This window comes from Bombina bombina, chromosome 1 (genome assembly GCF_027579735.1).
Source record: "Bombina bombina isolate aBomBom1 chromosome 1, aBomBom1.pri, whole genome shotgun sequence".
NCBI lineage: Eukaryota > Metazoa > Chordata > Amphibia > Anura > Bombinatoridae > Bombina > Bombina bombina.
The window spans coordinates 486,378,347-486,404,221 of record NC_069499.1 but is presented as its reverse complement, the minus strand read 5'-3'; the positions used below and the strand labels follow the sequence as shown (position 1 = coordinate 486,404,221).

The window sequence follows — 25,875 nt, the reverse complement described above, 5'->3', positions numbered from 1 at the left end:
CTGAGGTACTGAGTGAATAAATATTTGGGCATTATTTTTCCACTTGGCAGTTGCTTGTTTTAATTGTGACAGTTTCGTTTCTCTCTCACTGCTGTGTGTGAGGGGGAGGGGCCGTTTTTGGCGCTCTTTGCTACGCATCAAAAAATTCCAGTCAGTTACTCTTGTATTTCCTGCATGATCCGGTTCATCTCTAACAGATCTCAGGGGTCTTCAAACTTCTTTGGAGGGAGGTAGATTCTCTCAGCAGAGCTGTGAGACTTATATATTGACTGTGATTAAAAACGTTGCTCTGTAATTTTTATGTTTCAAATTTAATTATTGTTACTTTACTAATGGGAACAAACCTTTGCTAAAAGTTGTGTTGTTTTTAAGGATTGATGCTATAACTGTCTTTCAGTTCATTATTTCATTTAATCGTTTAGTGCTCTTTGAGGCACAGTACGTTTTTGTTAAATAAGATTGTAACCAAGTTGCAAGTTTATTGCTAGTGTGTTAAACATGTCTGATTCAGAGGAAGATATCTGTGTCATTTGTTCCAATGCCAAGGTGGAGCCCAATAGAAATTTATGTACTAACTGTATTGATGCTACTTTAAATAAAAGCCAATCTGTACAAATTGAACAAATTTCACCAAACAGCGAGGGGAGAGTTATGCCGACTAACTCGCCTCACGTGTCAGTACCTGCATCTCCCGCCCAGGAGGTGCGTGATATTATGGCGCCTAGTACATCTGGGCGGCCATTACAGATAACATTACAAGATATGGCTACTGTTATGACTGAAGTTTTGGCTAAATTACCAGAACTAAGAGGCAAGCGTGATCACTCTGGGGTGAGAACAGAGTGCGCTGATAATACTAGGGCCATGTCTGATACTGCGTCACAGCTTGCAGAACATGAGGACGGAGAGCTTCATTCTGTGGGTGATGGTTCTGATCCAAACAGATTGGATTCAGATATTTCAAATTTTAAATTTAAATTGGAGAACCTCCGTGTATTACTAGGGGAGGTTTTAGCGGCTCTTAATGATTGTAACACTGTTGCAATACCAGAAAAATTGTGTAGGTTGGATAAATACTTTGCGGGTACCGGCGAGTACTGACGTTTTTCCTATACCTAAGAGACTAACTGAAATTGTTACTAAGGAGTGGGATAGACCCGGTGTGCCGTTCTCACCCCCTCCAATATTTAGAAAGATGTTTCCAATAGACGCCACCACACGGGACTTATGGCAAACGGTCCCTAAGGTGGCGGGAGCAGTTTCTACTTTAGCTAAGCGTACCACTATCCCGGTGGAGGATAGCTGTGCTTTTTCAGATCCAATGGATAAAAAATTAGAGGGTTACCTTAAGAAAATGTTTGTTCAACAAGGTTTTATATTGCAACCCCTTGCATGCATCGCGCCGATTACGGCTGCGGCAGCATTTTGGATTGAGTCTCTGGAAGAGAACCTTAGTTCAGCTACGCTGGACGACATTACGGACAGGCTTAGAGTCCTTAAACTAGCTAATTCATTCATTTCGGAGGCCGTAGTACATTTAACCAAACTTACGGCTAAGAACTCAGGATTCGCCATTCAGGCACGTAGGGCGCTGTGGCTAAAATCCTGGTCAGCTGATGTAACTTCTAAGTCCAAATTACTTAATATACCTTTCAAGGGGCAAACTTTATTTGGGCCCGGTTTGAAAGAAATTATTGCTGACATTACAGGAGGTAAGGGCCACGCCCTGCCTCAAGACAAAGCCAAAGCTAAGGCTAGACAGTCTAATTTTCGTCCCTTTCGGAATTTCAAAGCAGGAGCAGCATCAACTTCCACTGCACCAAAACAGGAAGGAGCTGTTGCTCGTTACAGACAAGGCTGGAAACCTAACCAGTCCTGGAACAAGGGCAAGCAGGCCAGGAAACCTGCTGCTGCCCCAAAGACAGCATGAACCGAGGGCCCCCGATCCGGGACCGGATCTAGTGGGAGGCAGACTCTCTCTCTTCGCCCAGGCCTGGGCAAGAGATGTTCAGGATCCCTGGGCGCTAGAGATCATATCTCAGGGATACCTTCTAGACTTCAAATTCTCTCCCCCAAGAGGGAGATTTCATCTGTCAAGGTTGTCAACAAACCAGATAAAGAAAGAAGCGTTTCTACGCTGTGTACAAGATCTGTTATTAATGGGAGTGATCCATCCGGTTCCGCGGTCGGAACAAGGACAAGGGTTTTACTCAAACCTGTTTGTGGTTCCCAAAAAAGAGGGAACTTTCAGGCCAATCTTGGATTTAAAGATCCTAAACAAATTCCTAAGAGTTCCATCGTTCAAAATGGAAACTATTCGGACAATCTTACCCATGATCCAAAAGGGTCAGTACATGACCACAGTGGATTTAAAGGATGCTTACCTTCACATACCGATTCACAAAGATCATTACCGGTATCTAAGGTTTGCCTTCTTAGACAGGCATTACCAGTTTGTAGCTCTTCCATTCGGATTGGCTACGGCTCCAAGAATCTTCACAAAGGTTCTGGGTGCCCTTCTGGCGGTACTAAGACCGCGAGGAATTTCGGTAGCTCCGTACCTAGACGACATTCTGATACAAGCTTCAAGCTTTCAAACTGCCAAGTCTCATACAGAGTTAGTTCTGGCATTTCTAAGGTCGCATGGATGGAAAGTGAACGAAAAGAAGAGTTCTCTTTTTCCTCTCACAAGAGTTCCATTCTTGGGGACTCTTATAGATTCTGTAGAAATGAAGATTTATCTGACAGAAGACAGATTAACAAAGCTTCTAAATGCATGCCGTGTCCTTCATTCCATTCAACTCCCGTCAGTAGCTCAATGCATGGAGGTGATCGGCTTAATGGTAGCAGCAATGGACATAGTACCCTTTGCACGTCTACATCTCAGACCGCTGCAATTGTGCATGCTGAGTCAGTGGAATGGGGATTACTCAGACTTGTCCCCTACTCTGAATCTGGATCAAGAGACCAGAAACTCTCTTCTATGGTGGCTTTCTCGGCCACATCTGTCCAGGGGGATGCCATTCAGCAGGCCGGACTGGACAATTGTAACAACAGACGCCAGCCTACTAGGTTGGGGCGCTGTCTGGAATTCTCTGAAGGCTCAGGGACAATGGAATCAGGAGGAAAGTCTCCTGCCAATAAACATTCTGGAATTAAGAGCAGTTCTCCATGCCCTTCTGGCTTGGCCCCAGTTAAAAACTCGGGGGTTCATCAGGTTTCAGTCGGACAACATCACGACTGTAGCTTACATCAACCATCAAGGAGGGACAAGAAGCTCCCTAGCAATGATGGAAGTATCAAAGATAATTCGCTGGGCAGAGTCTCACTCTTGCCACCTGTCAGCAATCCACATCCCGGGAGTGGAGAACTGGGAGGCGGATTTCTTGAGTCGCCAGACTTTTCATCCGGGGGAGTGGGAACTTCATCCGGAGGTCTTTGCCCAAATACTTCGACGTTGGGGCAAACCAGAGATAGATCTCATGGCGTCTCGCCAGAACGCCAAACTTCCTCGCTACGGGTCCAGATCCAGGGATCCGGGAGCGGTTCTGATAGATGCCTTGACAGCACCTTGGAACTTCGGGATGGCTTATGTGTTTCCACCCTTCCCGCTGCTTCCTCGATTGATTGCCAAAATCAAACAGGAGAGAGCATCAGTGATTCTAATAGCGCCTGCATGGCCACGCAGGACTTGGTATGCAGATCTAGTGGACATGTCATCCTGTCCGCCTTGGTCTCTACCTCTAAGACAGGACCTTCTGATACAGGGTCCATTCAAACATCAAAATCTAACTTCTCTGAAGCTGACTGCTTGGAAATTGAACGCTTGATTTTATCAAAACGTGGTTTTTCTGAGTCGGTTATTGATACCCTGATACAGGCTAGGAAGCCTGTTACCAGAAGGATTTACCATAAGATATGGCGTAAATACCTATACTGGTGCGAATCCAAAGGTTACTCCTGGAGTAAGGTTAGGATTCCTAGGATATTGTCCTTTCTACAAGAAGGTTTAGAAAAGGGTTTATCGGCTAGCTCATTAAAGGGACAGATCTCAGCTCTGTCCATCTTGTTACACAGGCGTCTGTCAGAAAATCCAGACGTCCAGGCCTTTTGTCAGGCTTTAGCTAGGATCAAGCCTGTGTTTAAAACTGTTGCTCCGCCATGGAGTTTAAACTTAGTTCTTAACGTTTTACAGGGTGTTCCGTTTGAACCCCTTCATTCCATTGATATAAAATTGTTATCTTGGAAAGTTCTGTTTTTAATGGCTATTTCCTCGGCTCGAAGAGTCTCTGAGTTATCAGCCTTACATTGTGATTCTCCTTATCTGATTTTTCACTCAGACAAGGTAGTTCTGCGTACTAAACCTGGGTTCTTACCTAAGGTAGTCACTAACAGGAATATCAATCAAGAGATTGTTGTTCCATCCTTGTGTCCAAATCCTTCTTCAAAGAAGGAACGTCTTCTACACAATCTGGATGTAGTTCGTGCCCTCAAGTTCTACTTGCAGGCAACTAAGGATTTTCGACAAACGTCTTCCCTGTTTGTCGTGTATTCTGGTCAGAGGAGAGGTCATAAGGCTTCGGCTACCTCTCTCTCCTTCTGGCTTCGTAGCATAATTCGTTTAGCCTATGAGACTGCTGGACAGCAGCCTCCTGAAAGAATTACAGCTCATTCTACTAGAGCTGTGGCTTCCACTTGGGCCTTTAAGAATGAGGCCTCTGTTGAACAGATTTGCAAGGCTGCAACTTGGTCTTCGCTTCATACTTTTTCCAAATTTTACAAATTTGACACTTTTGCTTCTTCGGAGGCTATTTTTGGGAGAAAGGTTCTTCAGGCAGTGGTTCCTTCTGTATAATGAGCCTGCCTATCCCTCCCGTCATCCGTGTACTTTTGCTTTGGTATTGGTATCCCAGAAGTAATGATGACCCGTGGACTGATCACACATAACAGAAGAAAACATAATTTATGCTTACCTGATAAATTCCTTTCTTCTGTTGTGTGATCAGTCCACGGCCCGCCCTGTTTTAAGGCAGGTAAATATCTTTTAAATTATACTCCAGTCACCACTTCACCCTTGGTTCTCCTTTCTCGTTGATTCTTGGTCGAATGACTGGGAGTGACGTAGAGGGGAGGAGCTATATGCAGCTCTGCTGGGTGAATCCTCTTGCATTTCCTGTTGGGGAGGAGTTATATCCCAGAAGTAATGATGACCCGTGGACTGATCACACAACAGAAGAAAGGAATTTATCAGGTAAGCATAAATTATGTTTTTCAATCACAGCTTTCATATGTCTTGGCATGCTCTCTTTAACATTGCTTTTGGGTGATTTTATGCGACTCCTGACACAAAAATTCAAATCAGCTTGGTTTTGTTTGATGGCTTGTGACCATCCATCTTCCTCTTGATCACATTACAGAGGTTTTCAATGGGGTTTAGCTATGGGGATTGGGCTGGCCATGACAGGATCTTGATCTGGTGGTCCTCCATCCACATCCGATGATTTAACTGGCTGTGTGGCATGAAGCATTGTCCTGCTGGAAAAAAAACAATCCTCAGAGTTTGGGAACATTGTCAGAACAAAAGGAAGTAAGCTATCTTCCAAGAAAACCTTGTACGTGGCTTGATTTGTGTATCCTTCACAAAGATAAATCTGCCCGATTCTAACCTTCCTGAAGCATCCCCAGACCATCACGATCCTCCACCAAATCTCACAGTGGATGCAAGACACTGGCTTTTAGGCCTCTCAAGGTCTTCATCTAACCATTAGATGGCCAGGTGTTAGGTGTTTTCAAAGCTGAAAATTGGACTCATCAGAGAAGATGACCTGGAATATGGCAGATTTATCTTTGTGTAGGATACATGAATCAAGCAACATACAAGGTTGTGTCTGGAAGAAATCTTTCTTCGTTCTTCTCCAACAATGTTCCCCAACTTTGAGGTTTTTTTTTTAATACTTTCATTTTAGTCTTAAAACTTTGCCTCAGGTCTCCAGTCTCACTTTTGTAGAGCTATTATGTGTTCTACTCGAGCCCAACACATAACTCACCACTTGTGATGTTTAGCAAGGCCGCACTATACATTGAAAATACAGGGCGCATTGAAAGTGCAGGGTCATTATGTGCATAGCGCACCCTGCACTATTAGTTGTGCTCCACTTGTAATCTCTGACAATGTTATTTTGTTTTGAATCTATTGTTAAATCTGAGGAATATTACTTTTCATTATAAGAAGCAAAAGCTTTTAATATAGATTCTGCATCCTCAACATTAATAGCCGATATAAAATAGTTATTTTTTGTGATTTGGCTTGAGATACCAATCATTTGCCTGTTCAGTTACCATGTCTGTGAAATCTACCTGCTTTCTTGAATGATATAATTTCTGCTTAATGGAACAGATTAGTCTTTATTTATAATATTATTTGTAGCATAATCTTTCCATTTAGAACTTGGGTAGTTTTTAAAAGTTTCATAATTCTTATAATAATAATAATATAAATTGGATAAAGAAAAAAATTATAAATAGGTGCATTTAAGATTTTGGTTTGCTCAGCTTTAGTTATTAAGGGATTAGAGATAAATCTGTTCTTGAAGTGTGTTGTGTGTCTTCAAATTAGATGTGAAGATTCCTCTTGGTGCTTCCATCTCCAAATATCTATTAAATCCAATGAACCTATGAGTAAGGCAAATATATTTTTCTCATATTGAAACATAGCTTTCAGGGTGTTGTCCCTAGCCTCTCGGTCTGGGACAAATCCCACTTGGTCCGTGAGTTTAGGCATAAATCTGTTAATTATAGGGGCTAGGACTTTGACCAATATTTTTATATCTGAATTTAGCAGGAAAATGGGGCGGAAATTTTCTGGTCTATCAGTTTTTACCCCCGATTTTGGGAGTGCCTTTAGTATGTGTGCCTCTAGCATGTTTCTAGGGAGGCTGTTTGTATCTAATAAGTTGTTAAATACTTCTGCCAGTGGGGTTATCAGGGAGTTTGCAAATTTTTTGTAATATCTAATACCAAGGCCATCTGGCCCTGGGCTTTTGCCATTAGGCATACTCTTAATTGCGGCCGTGATTTCCTCTAGTGAAATAGTTTTTTCCAAGTATTCTACCTCTCTCTCTTCTAATGTTGGGAGCTCTATGTGTGAAAGGAATTTGTCTATGTCCAATGTCGTGGTGGTGTTTTTAATGTTGTAGAGGGTGGCATAATAGTGTCGGAAGGTTTCTGCTATTTGGTTGCTGTTGTTGTGTGATTTTCCCTGGTGGTCAGTAATCTTGTGGATATGTGTGGCCAGCTGTCGTCTTTTGAGTGCTCTTGCTAGTGAGGGGGCTGTCTTCTTCTGGTATTTTTTTGTTAGGTGTTCTTTTAATAGTAGCCTGGTCTGTGTCAGTGCTTTAAATATTTTGGTGGAGCGTGGCTCTAGTTTGTGTTTTTTTCCCAGTAGCCTATCTGTGCCAATGTAGAATTTAAGAATTGCCTACTGTTTCTTTTTTCCTGAGCCAAAAATTACCTTGTGTGCCAAAAATTACTGCCTCACCACACATTTATGTGCTTCCCACACTATCGTATGTGCTACGTTATCCGTGGTGTTTTCTGTAAAATAGTGTCCTAGTGTTTTTTCTATGTCCTGATGTATCAGGGTATTCTCGAGCATATACTCGTCTAGTCTCCATATAAATGGTCAATGTGGTATGGCTAGCCAGTCTATAGTACACTGCACCGGGGCATGGTCTGACCATGTGATGGGTAGTATAGTGGAGTCAGTTATCATTGAGAGCCCTATCTGGTCTGTAAAAGGTAGTCAATTCTTGTATATTTTATAGGGGTGGGAATAGAAGGTATAGTCTCTGGACTCCGGGTTAAGAGTTCTCCAGATTTTGTGGAGGGTCAGCTGAGTTATCTGATTTGTGACTGACTTTATTATCCGTTTAGGTGTGTGTGTGTGGCCTGTAGAAGTGTCCACCCTCGCATCTAACAAGAGGTTGAAATCCCCACCCAGAAACAAGGTGCCCTTGGAGAGTTCCAGTAGCTTTTGGTATATTGTTTTGAAAAGGATGTGCTGCTCCATATTGGGTAAGTAAATATTCGCCAAGGTAATTGGCCTATTATATAAGAGGCCTGTTAAGATGATGTATCTGCCATTTTTATCTTTCACAATGTTTGTCGCCTGAAAGTGGACAGAGTTTTTGATAAGTATTCCCACCCCATCCGATTTGGAGGGCCCTGATGCTAAGTATGCGGTTTGGTATTTGTGGTTGAGCAGTTTGGGCTCCCTTCCCTTTTTGAAATGAGTTTCCTGTAGGAGCAAGAAATCACTTGTGGCTCGGTGTAAGTCTTTAAACACCATGGATCTTTTCTCAGGACTGTTTATTCCCTTTATATTTATTGTGGTTAGAGTGAGTGTGTAAGTATGTGGTGGCATCTTGGCTATTGCAGGGGTTGTCGTACCCGTTGCTTTTAGTTGGGGATGGGTACAAGTCCCACTGTCCGTGAGGTGGGTTTGCCTACGTGCTTCGACCGTCAAGGGTGTAATCTTTAGTGGGTCAGGTGTGAGCAGTCAGTGGGTTAAGCAATCCCTTATGCCTAATGAGGTGGGGTGCGCCTTCCTAGATACTGTATCTGAAAGTCCTGGTGGTCAGTGTGACCTAAAGTACAAAATAAGTAAGGAACAAGTAAAATGTTTCAACACAATCAAACAGTCACCGTTAACAATTTTTGTTACAGGTATAACTTAAGACAATTAAGATAGACTATCCCTATCTTTCCTATATGATTTATTATATAAAAAGACAGTGTAGGCTGATCAAGTCTCACTGTGTTTTGGTTGATTTGCTAAATCTACTCAACAAAGTCTACAACGGTAGTATGCAAAGCTATCTGACTAAACTGCAAATCAATACAGATTGTCTAAGTTAAATAAAGTTCAACAAAAATTGTTTACAAGATTAATAAACAGTAGGGTATTATCCCTATCTTTAGAACCCAATCTAATGAAAGGAGTAATGTATAAACAATACTTTGATATACGACCTGTAGCTACAGTGGCCTCTCAAAAGTTTTTACAGGTACTTTGAGTGCTTCCGACTGTTAAGCCGGGTTTATGTCCAATGCTTGAGTTTTAGATGATGATGGAGACGAACTCTGGCCAGGTAATTGAGGGTTGTTATCTGCAAGTCTATTCATGTTGCGTCGCTCCCTAAAGTGTCTTTGGCCATTTTCTGGGAGTGGTATGTTTATCTTCAGTGCTTCACATAAACCTTGTAGGTCATCTATGCTTCTGTAGGTAGCTGTGGTGTCCCCCTTAGAGGCAAAAATACAAACTGGAAAACCCCAGCGATAGGATATATTTTGCTCTCTCAACTTGGATGTTATAAACTGTAATTCTCTTCTTTTTTGTAGCGTTGTCGGGCTGAGGTCTCCGAATACTTGTATGTTGTTACTTGCATGAGTTATCTTTTGTTTCTGTCGTGCATGCCTAAGAATCTCCTCTCTATCTTTATGGTTTAGCAATTTCACTATGACAACCCTCTGCAGAGCCTTCGGTGGGGGCTTTGCCCTCAGGGCTCTATGTGCCCTTTCGATTGTTATCTCTGGTGAGGTATTAGATCCTTTAATTTTTCTAAATAGGTCTTGAAGGCAGCCCTCCAGTGCTGCAGGTTGTATTGTTTCTGGAATGCCACGTATCCTTAGGTTGTTTCTTCGCCCTCTATTGTCTAAATCTTCGACTTTGTCTAGAAGATGTTGGATGGTCTCTTTCTGGTCATATGCCATCTTTGATAAGTGCTGTATGTCGTTGCAGGCGGTAATGTGGTATTCCTCTAGCGTTGAGATTTTGTTATTGACTTTGTTTAAATCTTTTTTCATTACCCCGTACCAGCTCTTAACCTCTCCCATAATTTATTTGATGTCATCTTTAGTACATAAGGTTTGTAAATCTTCTTTGGTTATGGCTGCATTACTAGAGACCTGAGGGTCTGTTGTAGGATCATTAGTAGGATTGTCTTCTTTGTGCAGTGTGCTGACGGTTTCCTGCTGTTTTAAGTATTGCTGCATCATTTTAATGTTGCTGTGGCTTTTATGGGTTCTGCGGCTAGGCATGACCACGTGGATAGCACTATAGCGCTATGTATCCTCTTTTTCTTAAAACTAATTCCTGTAATCCAATAAGGCAGGCGTGAGGCTTTATTAATGAATGTCCTTTATATTAGTTTGAATGAGGTGCAACTGCTTAGTAATAACTCAGGAGAGTAAACCTGGCTTTCTCCAACATAGGTGTGTCCGGTCCACGGCGTCATCCTTACTTGTGGGATATTCTCTTCCCCAACAGGAAATGGCAAAGAGCCCAGCAAAGCTGGTCACATGATCCCTCCTAGGCTCCGCCTTCCCCAGTCATTCTCTTTGCCGTTGTACAGGCAACATCTCCACGGAGATGGCTTAGAGTTTTTTGGTGTTTAACTGTAGTTTTTATTATTCAATCAAGAGTTTGTTATTTTAAAATAGTGCTGGTATGTACTATTTACTCTGAAACAGAAAAGAGATGAAGATTTCTGTTTGTAAGAGGAAAATGATTTTAGCAACCGTTACTAAAATCGATGGCTGTTTCCACACAGGACTGTTGAGAGGAATTAACTTCAGTTGGGGGAAACAGTGAGCAGACTTTTGCTGCTTGAGGTATGACACATTTCTAACAAGACGATGTAATGCTGGAAGCTGTCATTTTCCCCATGGGATCCGGTAAGCCATTTTTATTACATAAAGAAAAAAATGGCTTCACATGGGCTTTTAAGACTGTAGACATTTTCTGGGCTAAAACGATTGATATATAAGCATATTTTATACTTCATAGCTTTGAGGAATTATTTTATTCTTGGGAATTATGTAAAATAACCGGCAGGCACTGTATTGGACACCTTATTCTCTAGGGGCTTTCCCTAATCATAGGCAGAGCCTCATTTTCGCGCCTCTATTGCGCACTTGTTTTTGGGAAGCATGACATGCAGATGCATGTGTGAGGAGCTCTGATACATAGAAAAGACTTTCTGAAGGCGTCATTTGGTATCGTATTCCCCTTTGGGCTTGGTTGGGTCTCAGCAAAGCAGATACCAGGGACTGTAAAGGGGTTAAATATAAAAACGGCTCCGGTTCCGTTATTTTAAGGGTTAAAGCTTTCAAATTTGGTGTGCAATACTTTTAAGGCTTTAAGACAATGTGGTGAAATTTTGGTGAATTTTGAACAATTCCTTCATACTTTTTCACATTTGCAGTAATAAAGTGTGTTCAGTTTAAAATTTAAAGTGACAGTAACGGTTTTATTTTAAAACGTTTTTTGTACTTTGTTATCAAGTTTATGCCTGTTTAACATGTCTGAACTACCAGATAGACTGTGTTCTGTATGTGGGGAAGCCAAGGTTCCTTCTCATTTAAATAGATGTGATTTATGTGACACAAAATTTAGAGAAAATGATGCCCAAGATGATTCCTCAAGTGAGGGGAGTAAGCATGGTACTGCATCATCCCCTCCTTCGTCTACACCAGTCTTGCCCACACAGGAGGCCCCTAGTACATCTAGTGCGCCAATACTCCTTACTATGCAACAATTAACGGCTGTAATGGATAATTCTATCAAAAACATTTTAGCCAAAATGCCCACTTATCAGCGAAAGCGCGACTGCTCTGTTTTAGAAAATACTGAAGAGCATGAGGACGCTGATGATATTGGTTCTGAAGTGCCCCTACACCAGTCTGAGGGGGCCAGGGAGGTTTTGTCTGAGGGAGAAATTTCAGATTCAGGGAAAATTTCTCAACAAGCTGAACCTGATGTGATTACATTTAAATTTAAATTGGAACATCTCCGCGCTCTGCTTAAGGAGGTGTTATCTACTCTGGATGATTGTGAGAATTTGGTCATTCCAGAGAAATTATGTAGAATGGACAAGTTCCTAGAGGTCCCGGGGCCCCCCGAAGCTTTTCCTATACCCAAGCGGGTGGCGGACATTGTAAATAAAGAATGGGAAAGGCCCGGCATACCTTTCGTCCCTCCCCCTATATTTAAGAAATTGTTTCCTATGGTCGACCCCAGAAAGGACTTATGGCAGACAGTCCCCAAGGTCGAGGGGGCGGTTTCTACTCTAAACAAACGCACCACTATACCCATAGAAGATAGTTGTGCCTTCAAAGATCCTATGGATAAAAAATTAGAGGGTTTGCTTAAAAAGATGTTTGTTCAGCAAGGTTACCTTCTACAACCAATTTCATGCATTGTTCCTGTCACTACAGCAGCGTGTTTCTGGTTCGATGAACTAGAAAAGGCGCTCAATAAAGATTCTTCTTATGAGGAGATTTTGGACAGAATTCATGCTCTCAAATTGGCTAACTCTTTCACCCTAGACGCCACTTTGCAATTGGCTAGATTAGCGGCGAAAAATTCTGGGTTTGCTATTGTGGCGCGCAGAGCGCTTTGGCTAAAATCTTGGTCAGCGGATGCGTCTTCCAAGAACAAATTGCTTAACATTCCTTTCAAGGGGAAAACGCTGTTTGGCCCTGACTTGAAAGAGATTATTTCTGATATCACTGGGGGCAAGGGCCACGCCCTTCCTCAGGATAGGTCTTTCAAGGCCAAAAATAAACCTAATTTTCGTCCCTTTCGCAGAAACGGACCAGCCCCAAGTGCTACGTCCTCTAAGCAAGAGGGTAATACTTCTCAAGCCAAGCCAGCCTGGAGGCCAATGCAAGGCTGGAACAAAGGTAAGCAGGCCAAGAAACCTGCCACTGCTACCAAGACAGCATGAGATGTTGGCCCCCGATCCGGGACCGGATCTGACCATGCAGATAAGGTGGTTTTGCGTACTAAACCTGGTTTTCTTCCGAAAGTTGTTTCTAACAAAAACATTAACCAGGAGATAGTCGTGCCTTCTTTGTGTCCGAATCCAGTTTCAAAGAAGGAACGTTTGTTGCACAATTTGGATGTAGTTCGTGCTCTAAAATTCTATTTAGATGCTACAAAGGATTTTAGACAAACATCTTCCTTGTTTGTTGTTTATTCTGGTAAAAGGAGAGGTCAAAAAGCAACTTCTACCTCTCTCTCTTTTTGGATTAAAAGCATCATCAGATTGGCTTACGAGACTGCCGGACGGCAGCCTCCTGAAAGAATCACAGCTCATTCCACTAGGGCTGTGGCTTCCACATGGGCCTTCAAGAACGAGGCTTCTGTTGATCAGATATGTAAGGCAGCGACTTGGTCTTCACTGCACACTTTTACTAAATTTTACAAATTTGATACTTTTGCTTCTTCTGAGGCTATTTTTGGGAGAAAGGTTTTGCAAGCCGTGGTGCCTTCCATCTAGGTGACCTGATTTGCTCCCTCCCTTCATCCGTGTCCTAAAGCTTTGGTATTGGTTCCCACAAGTAAGGATGACGCCGTGGACCGGACACACCAATGTTGGAGAAAACAGAATTTATGTTTACCTGATAAATTACTTTCTCCAACGGTGTGTCCGGTCCACGGCCCGCCCTGGTTTTTTAATCAGGTCTGATAATTTATTTTCTTTAACTACAGTCACCACGGTATCATATGATTTCTCCTATGCAAATATTCCTCCTTTACGTCGGTCGAATGACTGGGGAAGGCGGAGCCTAGGAGGGATCATGTGACCAGCTTTGCTGGGCTCTTTGCCATTTCCTGTTGGGGAAGAGAATATCCCACAAGTAAGGATGACGCCGTGGACCGGACACACCGTTGGAGAAAGTAATTTATCAGGTAAACATAAATTCTGTTTTTTGTGTGATACTCCCCCTCACTGCCTGGGACCCCAGAAATCAACAAACATCCCTGAACTCCTACCTTATTGTAACTTTTGCTGAATCACTTAAAAGGTCTATCCCACTAACAAGAGTGAATAAAAAAAATATCCTTATGCCCTTGTGTTTAGGGTTAAATGCAAATTCGGGATATAGCAAAATATAAATGTCACTTGGAGGTTTAAAATCCCTGCAGTAGTTTATCCTTGCCGTTTGTATATGTATTATGGGGCTGTCTGGTCTTACTGTTCCACAGTCCGTGAGGAATGCTACCGGAGCTGTTAAGGGTTTATGTTAAATGGATTTAACGCCCACGTGTGAGTAATGAAGGCCAGTGGCAAGGGAAGAGTGCACTTTTGTTCCGGAGCTTTACCTGCTCCATTAAGAGCCTCTGCGCAGTCTGATGTCTGTTTCCTCCTCCGCTTGTATTTTTAGCGTTCCCCTGTCAGGTGGGCGATCAATGCCTTTGTCCCCAGTTCTCAGAGTGCTGCTTGACTCACTGCCTTGGGCTTTACTCAGCCCCCCTTAATGCCTGAGACTCGTAGCTGGCTCTCGTATATATGCAGGGCCTTTATGTGATTATTTCTCCGCTTTCAGTTGCTGTTGATTGCGTGCAGCACCCTGCTACTTCTTATGTTCCTGTGATACCGGATTACTTATAAACCTGTTTATGGTTTTTTTTGGTCAGGCCCCGTAGCTTCTTTGCTGGGTTCTAACAGATAGGGCCTAGGAGCTAAAAGATTAGGTGGCCATCTTCCAGCGCGGCCAAGCTCCGCCCCCGGGACTGGAGTTTTAAGTAGTTCTGTCAGCCTCTCAGTGAGAGCATGGATGAAAGTTAGAGTCCGGAGATGCAGGGAGAGTCTTTCTGCGAAACCATCCCAACTCATATTAACAGCTCCATAAGCAATCAGCGTTGACTAGTTTCGCTCCCTGCTTTCTACACTCAAGTCCATGTCAGAAACGCTGCTACAATCTGTCACACTTGAAGGACCGTGTTACTGTTCCACGGCATAGATTCTGGTAAGATCGTTTCATATTTTATACATGTATGATAACGCAAGAAGACAGGGTCACAGTGTGGCTCCTTTTATCTGTATAGAATCAATGGTTAATGTCTCCTGAGGGGGATTATTGAACAGTGGGGAATAATCTTATATGTTTATTTGATTTTATGAGGCTTTTATGTGTGAGATGTTATGGGCTCATAGACTGTTATGGAATATACAGGTTTTACTTTCACTTTGAGAGCTGTGCAGCTTACAAGCTTGGCACGCTTTTTCTTATAGCAGGGGCGGTCCTGCATTGTGCACCATGTGATTGTTTCCTGACTGGGTGTCTATCAGAGAGGAGTCATAAATCTCTGTATTGTCTGGGTCATTGGAGGTGGTGAGTGCCCCAGCCATTGAGGGATAAAGGTGCCGTGTTTTTGATTAAATTAAGATTGTTTTATTTCTATAGTTCTCTGGTTATTGCATTAGCGATGGAGGATTCTGTTACTTTAGAGGGTACTCCCTCTATTCCTAAAAAGTAATTCCTGCTTATATTGTGAGGAGGCCTTAGATCCGCCCTCTCAATTATGTTCCATATGCCTTGATAATGTGGTAATATCAAACATGTTTGATACCACTGAGCCGTCCACCTCTGAGGAGCTGTCGTCCAGTGAGGTGTGTACCCTACATTCTTATCCCTCTGCACATGCAGTTTTCCGTAGCATTGCTAATCCTCCATCTGGAGGGGGCCTTTTTTTCACCAGACGTTACTAAATTGGATAGAGTTTAAGGACAGGGTGGTACCTTATCCTTCCCTGCTCCTGTTAGATGACGAACATTATTGAGAAGGATTGGGACAGGGTTGGATTCCTTTTTCCCCTCTTCTCCCTTTAATAGTTTGTTCCCAGTCCTGGAATCTCAATGGAGTTGTGAGGTTCCGTCGCTAAAAAGTGATGGTGCTATCTTCACCCTTGCTAACGTTCTACTATCCCGCTTGAGGATAGCTCTTTGTTTAAAGAGCCCATGGAAAAAATATGTTTCAAGATACGGGATATTTGTTTCAACCGCCGGCAGCCGTTGCCGCGGTTGCTGGAGCTGCTACCTACTGGTACAATTCCTTACGGGATTTCATCGAGGGGGAGGGTCCCCTTGATGTTATTCAGAAAAGAATCAAGGCCTTGAGGGTTGCTAATTCTTTTATCGGTGATGCTGATAAGCAGATTATTCGCCTGAATACTACGGCTTCAGCTTTTTCTGTTCAGACCCATCGGGCTCTGGCTGAAGTCATGGCCTGCGGATATGACTTCTATGTCTAGACTTCTTTCCCTTTCCTTTTAAGGGAATGATTTTGTTTAGCCTGGACTCAATTATCTCCATGGTCACAGGGGGCAAGGGTGCCCTCCTACTGCAAGAGAATATGAAGTAGTCTAGGGGACAATTTTCTTTCTGATAAAGTCCATGTCAGCAGTCCTCCGCTAGGCCAGAGCAAAACAAGAACTCTTGGGAGCCGACTCAGTCCTGGGATAAATCCAAGCAGAGCAAGAAGCCCACCGAGTCTAAGTCGGCATAATTGGGCAGTCCCCATTCCTCTTCTGGATCGTGTAGGGGGCAGTCTGTCGCTCTTTCAGTCACTTGGTTCAGGGACGTGCAGAATCCATGGGTCCTGGAGGTCATAGCTCAGGGTTACAAGATAGGTTTCAAGTCTCAGCCATCCAAGGGCAGATCCTCCTCTCTCTCTTGTCTTCCTGACCAGAAAGGAGGAAAGCCTTTCTGGGGTGAGTACGGGATCTGTCCTCTTAGGAGTTATTGTCCCGGTGCCTATCGCTGGTTTGGGATACTATTCTAACCTTTTCGTGGTCCCGAAGAAGGAGGGAACTTTCCATCCAATTCTGGACCTAAAGTGCTTAAACAAGTTTTAAATGTCTTCCTTGTTCAAAATGGAGACAATAAGGTATTTTCTTCCCCTCGTTCGAGAAGGGCAGTTCATGACCACGATAGACCTGATTGATGCTCCCTTCACGTACCAATCCTCAAGGACCACTTCCAATTCCTAAGGATTTGCGTTTCTGGACCAGCACTTCCAGTTAATTGCACTTATGTTTGGTCTAGCTACTGCTCCAAGAATTTTTTTCGAGGAGAGTACCATTCGGAATCTCTCCTCTGTCTTCTTCGATTCCCATGGATGGAAGATAAATAGAGAGAGTTCTCTTGTATCAAGTACTAGGGTAGATTCACGGGTACTATATTGGAATGAGAATATTCTAACGGACCAGAGATGTTGCAAGCTAGCTTCAACATTGTCTTGCCTTCCAGACCTCCTTAAGGCCATCTGTGGCTCGGGGTATGTAGGGGATTAGTCTCATGGTGTCCAGCATGGACATCTTTTCCTTTGCCAAGTTTCACCTCAGACTGTTGCAACTGTGCATGCTGAAGCAGTGGAACGGCGATCATTCGGATCTGTCTCAACAGATTTCTCTGGACATCCGATTGAGAGAATCGCTCTCTTGGTGTTTTGTCCAGATCACTTGTCCCGAGGGACGTCCGTCTTAAGACCATCCTGGTTGATTGTGACTATGGTTGCGAGTATGTCAGGATGGGGAGCTGTTTGGGGTGCCAGGAAGGCACATGGCCTTTGGACTGTCCCGGATCGGATTCCAATCAGACAATATAACATTGGTGGCTTACATCAACCATCAGGGGGGAACGAGAAACTCCCTAGCTATGAGGGAAGTATCTTGGATTCTGGAGTGGGCTGAGACCCACATTTGTTCGCTGTCAGCGATCCACATTCCGGGTGTGGACAACTGGGAAGCGGCTTTCCTCAGCAGACAATCCTTTCATCCGAGGGAATGGTCTCTCCATCCTGGGTGTTGCAGAGATTTGAAAGAAGAAGTTCTTATGAAGTCTCAATACCAAGCTACCCAGATATGGGTCGAGGTACAGGGATCCTCAGGCAGACCTAACTGATGCATTAGCGGTGCCTTGGAGGTTTAATCTAATTTATCTTTCCGGCCGTTACCACTACTTCCTAGTGTAGTGGCTCAAATCAAGCAGGCGTCAGTGATACTGATTGCTCCATGTTTGCCGCGAAGGATATGGTTTGCGGATCTAGTGGGGATATCATCATCTCCACTGTGGAAGTTACCTTGTCGCAGGGACCTGCTGACCAAGGTCTCTTTGTTCGTCAATGTCTAGATCCTCTGAGGCTGACTGCGTGGAGATTGAGCGCTTAGTCCTAGCCAAGAGAGGGTTATTTGTACTCTCATTCAAGCTCATAAGCTGGTTGCTTATCGCATCTATCATAAGGTGTGGAGGACCTACTTATTCTGTTCTCCAGGTTGAATTGGAGAAGGGCTTTTCTGCAAGTCCCCTGACGGGACAGATTTCGTCCCTGTCTGTGTTACTGCACAAGAGGTTCGCTGAGTCTCCAGATGTGCAGTCTTTTGTTAAGGTTCTGCTAGGATCAGACCTGTGTTTAGATCTTATGCTCCTCTTTGGAGTTTAAATCTTGTTCCTAAGGTTTTACAACGGGCTTCCGTTGGAGCCTATGCATGAAGTAGACAATAAATTGTTGTCTTGGAAGGTTCCTTTTCTACTGACTATTGCTTCTGCGCACTGCGTCCCTCCTTATCTGGCTTTCCATGCTGATAAGGCTGTTCTAAAAACCAAACAAATAAGTGAGGGATAGCGCTAACAAAGCATAGAGAATACTAAGAAAATATATATGTGTGTATGTGCAACTCACCTGAGAAGAAAAGTATTTCTAAGTGATCAGTGCTAACAAGCAACAAATGTTGCCAACTCAGTGATATGTATCTAAGAAGAAAAAGGGAGTACAGATGTAGAACTATTTATAATAACTGTGTAGACAAATATATGTAACAGTGGTATTGTGGGAATAAAAATATAAGTTGATATCGATGGATATAATAAAAACAATTTTTATATATGCAAATAAGAATAATATCAGTAATATATACAATATACTAGTAGGATGCCGGCATCTAGTACAGTTAATTAGACAATATGGTACAGTTGATTAAACAATATATTGAATAACATGTAGAAATCGATAAAAACAAGGATAAAAACGTCAAGCTGATGATAATGTGCTACAGTACATTAGTGATCGATGCTTATTTAAGCAAATGTCAGTATCTTTGCTCACAGTAATAACCACGGGTTAAATGTTTATCCTCCGTGTTAATGTTTATGGTGTTACTGTGACTCCAGATGAAGTGGCCTCAGCAGGCAGGAGTATCTCACTAGCGTTTATCGGACCAAATGTAAGCAGCTAGGAGGTAACAGTTTGTAGACTGGGAAAGACAGCTTCCAATGTTAAAGATGTATCACAGGTAGATACTGGGACCGAGGTGTTTGCTGGCAGCTACGATACAAGTTCTGGCTGCACCTCTAGGTCCTACTACCTGTTCCTGTGTTGAAGGTCAGATTCCAAATCACAAATGTGAATTGTGTGTGGTCCGAAACTGGCAATGCTTTAGTTTAAACTATCTTTAGACAAATGTTAAGTGAATAGATCCTGGGTAAGGAATTACGCATATGGATACCACTTTGAGAATATTAAGTGGCTCGATGCACCTCACCTACTATCACAATTTTGTCAAAAAGTCAGGTAGGAATGAGCAAGTCTACGCGTTTCAGCCCTGTAGGCCTTTATCAAGATGCTCATTTCAATCAAATCAGAGTTTAAATATCCTGTTGTTTCACCTTATAGGTTGATATATGACTCCGAGTGGGTGTGTTTCAGCAAGGAATCAGCTGTTGTTAGTAACGTATTAAAAAAGATAACATCAAACAATGTGAGATACAAATAAACCATCGATTGTATTACTATAAAAAAATAAATAAAATATGCAAAAATTAACTAAATTTGCAACTGGATGTTTATTTCTTGTGCAACAATTTGCGGTATATATCAGACTACAAACCAAGTTAGGTTTTCTTCCTAATGTTGTGTCAATTCGCAACATCAATCGAGAGATTGTGGTTCCTTTCTTATGTGCTAATCCTTCTTTGTTGAAGAAAAACGTAATTGTGGTTTGTGCCTTGAAGTTCTATCTTCAGGCCACGATGGAATTTAGACAAACTTCTTTCACTGTTCTCTTCCGGGAAGCATAGGGGTCAGAGGGCCTCTTCGACTTCCTTATCTTTTTGGCTGAGGAGTGTCATCCATTTAGCATTGAGTCAGCGGGACATAAGCCTCCTCTGAGGTTTACGGCTCATTCTACGAGAGCAGTGGTTTCCTCTTGCGCCTTCAAAAATTATTCCTTTATGGATCAGATTTGTAAGGTGGCTACCTGGTCCTCCTTACATACTTTTTCCAAATTTTACAAGTTTGATGTTTTTGCTTCTGCTGAAGCAGCCTTCTGGAGAAAGGTTTTGCAGGCTGTGGTGCCCTCTGATTAGGTTCCGCATCTCTTTTTTCCCTCCCGTTAGCATTCCGTGTACTCTAGAGCTTGGGTATATGTTTCCCACAAGTAAGGAAAGCAGCTGTGGACTCTTCCCATATTAAGAAGGAAAACATAAATTATGACTTACCAGATCATTTCCTTTCCTTCTGTATGGGAAGAGTCCACAGCTCCTGCCCGTGTTCTCAGATGGGCGGCACTAAATTTAAATTTATTCTTCTGGCACATTTTTCACCCTGATATTTCTCCTACTGTTCCTTGTTCCCTCCGCAGAATGATTGGGGTTATGAGGAAGTGGGGGAGGTATTTTTATTCCTTTGGGGTGCCTTTGCCTCCAACTGGTGGCCGGGTTCAGTATTTCCCACAAGTAAGGAATGCAAGGAAAGGAAATTATTTGGTAAGTCAAAATTTATGTTTTTTTGTGCGCTGCCACTAGGATGTACCTATCAGGTGGATCTTGAGTGTTTCTATCACTTATGAGTGCAGTTCCAGTATGCCCCTGGTAATAACATACAAAATCAGCCTCTTAATAAAATAAGTTTAAGTCAATCACTGGAAGCAGTAAAGTTGCAGGTTCTAGAAGGACAGCATGCTGTCAGCCTTCCATTCTATGGAAAAATCAGATTATGGAAATGTGACAGTTAAAGGGCCACTAAAGTAAATAAGTAAGGTTTCATGATTCAAATAAAGCATGCAATTTTAAAAAAAAACTTTCCAACATACTTCCATTATCAAAACATGCACATATTTTATATGCACGCTTTTTGAGGTACCAGCTCCTACTGAGCATGTGCAAAACTTCACAGTACATACATATATGCATTTTGTGATTGACTCATGACTGTCACATGATACAGGGGAAGGGAAAATTGAATTAAGTTTGAAAGTTACCAGAAAATATTCTAAGTGCTAATGCAATTCTACTGTATTTAGTGGTCATTTGAGTAGTTAAATTTGGATGCCTGTCATGGAACTTATGGGTTGTATACAACCCTGACTTTGGATCTGTTGTTTGGAGATCTAGAAGTTCCAGGCCTTGGGCCTTTAGCATTAACTTCCTCTATTTCTGTTTCACCAAGATGTAAGGAGCCACCTGACACTCCTCCCATCTTTAATATTATGTCTTCCTGAACTAGCACCCCCTCTATTACTCTTCCTGAAAACCCAACATTTTACTCCCTCCCTTTGTCTCCCATCTGTACCTCTTCCCCAATGTATTCTTCTGTTGATGACCAAAAAGGTAATGCTCTGTGAACCTCATTTGTATATCTATAAACCAGAATCATCCTGCTACTTCATATTTTTGAGGTTTTCTGTGTATAAAAGTAATCTGACTTGTTTGGATACAGATGTGTTACACTGTGATTTATTATGTATAATTTTATTTATGACATGGGGGTTTCCCTAGCCTTTTTTGTCACCATAACTTATATCTGAAAAAGGAAATTCATTTGTATAATGTTTTATCATCTAAAGGTGCGTGGGTAAACCGAGGCATAGGTGTAGTTAAAAAGGAAAATAATCTTTTGATGTGGACATATGAAGCCCCACACCTTGGTTACTGGATTGCTGCTCCATTACCTGGAAGTGGAGGTATATTGATTTTATCATTTGTATAATTTTAAATGTGAACGATTGTGTGTGTGTTTTGTTTTCATTTTTGAAAATGTATTATCCGGAATTTTAAAATGCTCAAGTCTTATACAATTAAAGTAAATCTATTTTTTTACACAAAATTAAATTTAACTTAATTCTCTGATATTTAAATTTACTTTATGAAGCGTTTGTTCTACTTTTTATTAACTGCTGTTTTGCTGTTTCAATGAATAACTTTGATGTGGTTTTTTTTTTCAGGTTGGCTTCAGAATTTTTTGTCTAAAGATTTGTCAACATATCATACATTGCTTCTCACTGCAATACTAGGTGGTAATGTGCTGATCGTTATTGGCTTAATTGCAGTTTTGCTATGTATATGCAGGTAAGTGCAATGGTTAATGTCTTACAAATTTTGGGCCAGATAACAAGCGATACTGATTGTCCTCAGCCTTGTGCAATTAGTATCAATTAATTTAGTATTACAAGTTGTTGATTAAACTGTTTAACCAAAGCATTTTGAAATGACTATTACATATTTACTGCTCATTGTACATTTAATAGCAAGCACAAAGCAATAGTAGAGCAGATCTTATATACACTTTGTGCTGCTACTCAATCTGGTTTGAGGTGTTGAAAAAGTGATATAGGGATAAAAAGGTATAAGACAAGAGATGGTGGGAAGGGTCAAAGGTGTATATGTGTTTGTTTATTTGTATGTGTGTATATGTAAATGTAATCATTTAATTGTATGTATTAGACTTAATATGGAAAGTATATAGCAAAGAAATAAACAAACCCACAAAATCCACTACCATTTTAAAATGGCTTTATGCATCCACAGTATTTAACATGATTACTTCTGGATGCAACATGCAAATGTTTGTACAATAAGTATTAACCATTGACTTGTAACAGTATCTCAGAAATGCAAGCCGTATGGATTATATGCATGTGATGTCACCACTCACACACCTTTGCATTTTTGTAATTTTCAGATTGCAAAAAGGGGAATTCAGGCTATGTAAGTTAAACTTCATGAACACTTAAAAAATAGTACGTTTTGCAGCTGAGTTTGGACATTACCTGTGATAAAAGGGCAGCTGATGTTAAAAGCTTTCCCCTATCATTATCATTGACTTTTTCTTCTTAAAAGGGAAGAATCCACAGCTGCATTCATTACTTTTGGGAAATACAGAACCTGACCACCAGGAGGAGGCAAAGACACCCCAGCCAAAGGCTTAAATCCCTCCCCCACTTCCCTTATCCCCCAGTCATTCTTATCCTTTTGTCACAGGAGGTTGGCAGAGAAGTGTCAGAAGTTCTCTTCGCAATGGGACTGGAGTTTTAAGTAATCCTGTCAGCCTCTCAGTGAGAGCATGGATGAGAGTCCGGAGATGCAGGGGGAGTTCTCCTGCGAACCCATCCCGACTTAGATTAACAGCTCCTTGGTAATCAGCGTTAACGAGTTTCGCTGCCTTCCTTTCTTCACTCAAGTCCATGTCAAAAGCGAGGCTACTATCTGTCACACTTGAAGGGGCGTGTTCCTGTTTCACAGCGTATATTCCGGTAAGATCATTTTATTCAATATGAGAATGTATTGTTGACGAAGCAAGGTAGGGTCCCAGTGGGTCTTTTTTTATCTTAATATGGAATCTTGGGTTAATATCTCCTGAGGGGGTTATTGAACAGGGGGGAATTTAATCATGTTTGTTATATGGTTCTTTCTGCGTATGTGTAGCTATGACTAGACTCACAGCCTTTATGGAACATAACGGCCTTCTTTTCATGACGCAATCTCTCAAGATTGCGCACCCTTTTTGTGACTGGCACGGTGCGGTTATGTTGTTTTTTCACTTCCGTATGCTGACTGTGTGCAACCAAGAGAGTCTAGCTCATGGGTTGTCTGGTTCACAGGAGGTGGTGAGTGCCCCAGCCATTGGGGTGTTAAAGGATGCCAGTTAGTTTCTGTCTTTTTTTTGTAATCCCAAGATTATGGAGGATTCTGATATGTGAGACACGAATGCCTCCGATACGGAGAATGCGTCTTGTGATGAATATGAAATGGGCCGGGTAATCAATGCCCATCAGTTATGTTCCGATTGCCGTTCTAGAGTACTCTCTTCTCCCGACTCAGTGAGCTTAGAGTGCATTGAGCCATCCGCCTCCGAGGTTTCCATGACCCGTGAGGCGCGTGCCCCAGACCCTTTCCCGGCTACGCATGCAGGTGTCCCTATGGCCTTTACTCCTCCTGAGGGTGGCTTGTTTCCTCTAGAGGTTACGGCACGGTTCCGCATGGCCATTTCTATGGCGCTGACTCATTTATAGCTCCAAAGTGAATTATTTCTAAGATACTGTCCGTGTTCTGTTAATCAAGGCTCGTCGAGCACAGGGTCACCCGATTCAGTTCGACCTTCTGGGGAAGCGTTGGCCCCTGAGGCTTCAGGGGCCCCAATCTCGAAGCCAGGGTCTTCGGTTGATCCAGCTGGCTGGCCTTCATGTTCTTTTAAGACATGTTTTGGCGATGTTGGAGGATCCCAGTCCTAGTGGGCCGAGGGATCCGAGGCCTTAGAAGCTGGATGGCAAAATGGATATGACGTTTGGGGGATGAAGTCAGTCTCCTTAAAGTCTTATTTTTTCTTTATGTTTTCATTTCCAGTTCTGAGCTTGTGTGAATGGGGCTTCTAATTGGCTGGTCCCGTTGTCGTTTTCATTCACCTTGGGCGTTCACCCGATGGGTGCTGTCTTCATTTTATTTTTTGATCTGGATGGATGTGTTTAATTTGTTTTCCTTAAGCTCATGTCTGTTAGATTTTCGTTTTATGAACGTTATTCTCTGGAACTGATACTTGCAATAGTGGTCGCGTGGGCACTCCCTCGGAAGTTGCGCGCTTGTTGAATATTAGAATTATGTTTTTCTAGTTGATTTATCGATCCTTCTGGATGAATTTTCTTGGTCCTTGAGCAGTTCTGGAGTGTCTTAATACCAGACTGGTACTGGTCGGACGTTTCTTAGGCTGTTACCAGGGATAATGTCACCTTCGTGGTGCTGATTAAATCTGGTTGGATTCTGAATGTCACTTGGCCTATTCTATGGACACCGGGCTCGAATCCTACTGAATTATGAGGCCTGTGGTATATATGCAATCCATCCGGATTGTGAGTGCCATTCTAAGATTGGTTGGTTCGGGCTACTCGCTTGGGATATGGATCTGTTTTTGCAGACGGCATCATAGTTCTTCTGGTCCCTGGGGACTTAGAACCTTTATTTCCATTTCTTGGAGTTGGGAGATGTGTGTGAACTTTGTGGTCTGGTGTGCCGAGTGATTAATGGTTTGAGTTTCACTTGAAGTTCTTCCAGACGCTGATTCTTTAACCTATTAAGCTTTTGCTTGCGGTGGCAGAGTTTCATTCCTTCCCGCCTTGGGTGGATCATCTGGTCTGGATGCACGGGCATGTTTTTCTTCCGCTACCCGAGTTGTGTTACTCTAGGAGGTGGAGTGCAGTGGTTCCCTGCCTTCTGTGAGGTGCTCCAGCTCCAGCATTGCCTACTTAAAGTAGTTTCTTGGTAGATAGATCCTTCAAGTAACTCTGGCTGTTGTCTCTTTCATTTTATACCCTTGGTCTGACCACGGTCTTCGATGTTCGGGTGTCTTGCGCCCTCGTCACAACTTTAGCCTGGAGGCTTGTCAGTGAAGAGTCGAGGTCCGGTACGAATGGCCGTCCTTCTGGGGTCAGTTAGTGGGCCATTTATCATTGATGCTCCGTTAGGGGTTTTGTGGGCGGTGCCTTACGTTTCACTTTCTGGGATGGCGAGCAAGGTTCAGACTTATCATTCGCCTTCAGGTGTTGGTTGCTACCCTGCCTGTGTGCGTAACACGTGTTATCGCTTGCCTACGAGATTTCCTTGCGATCCATATGCAATGGGTGCTGAATCTCAGACCATTCCAGAGTTCTTTCTGACTCTTGGGTTTGGGGCTATTGCTAGATCACGAAGTCTACGGACTTTAGAGGTGCGTTCCTCCTTGTAAAAGGCAGTTTAGGGTTTCTCTGGAAGTTGGCTCTTT

The 25,875-nt window shown here is 42.6% G+C and overlaps 1 protein-coding gene across 1 annotated transcript in view; it reads left to right on the top strand.

The window, feature by feature from the left end:
• FAM171B (family with sequence similarity 171 member B) overlaps window positions 1-25,875 on the top strand; it is a 403,258-nt gene that overhangs the window by 336,896 nt on the left and 40,487 nt on the right. Inside the window, exons 6-7 of the mRNA XM_053712851.1 lie at window positions 21,692-21,808; window positions 22,070-22,193. Coding sequence (XP_053568826.1) covers window positions 21,692-21,808; window positions 22,070-22,193 — 241 coding nt within the window. The remainder of the gene's footprint in view (window positions 1-21,691; window positions 21,809-22,069; window positions 22,194-25,875) is intronic.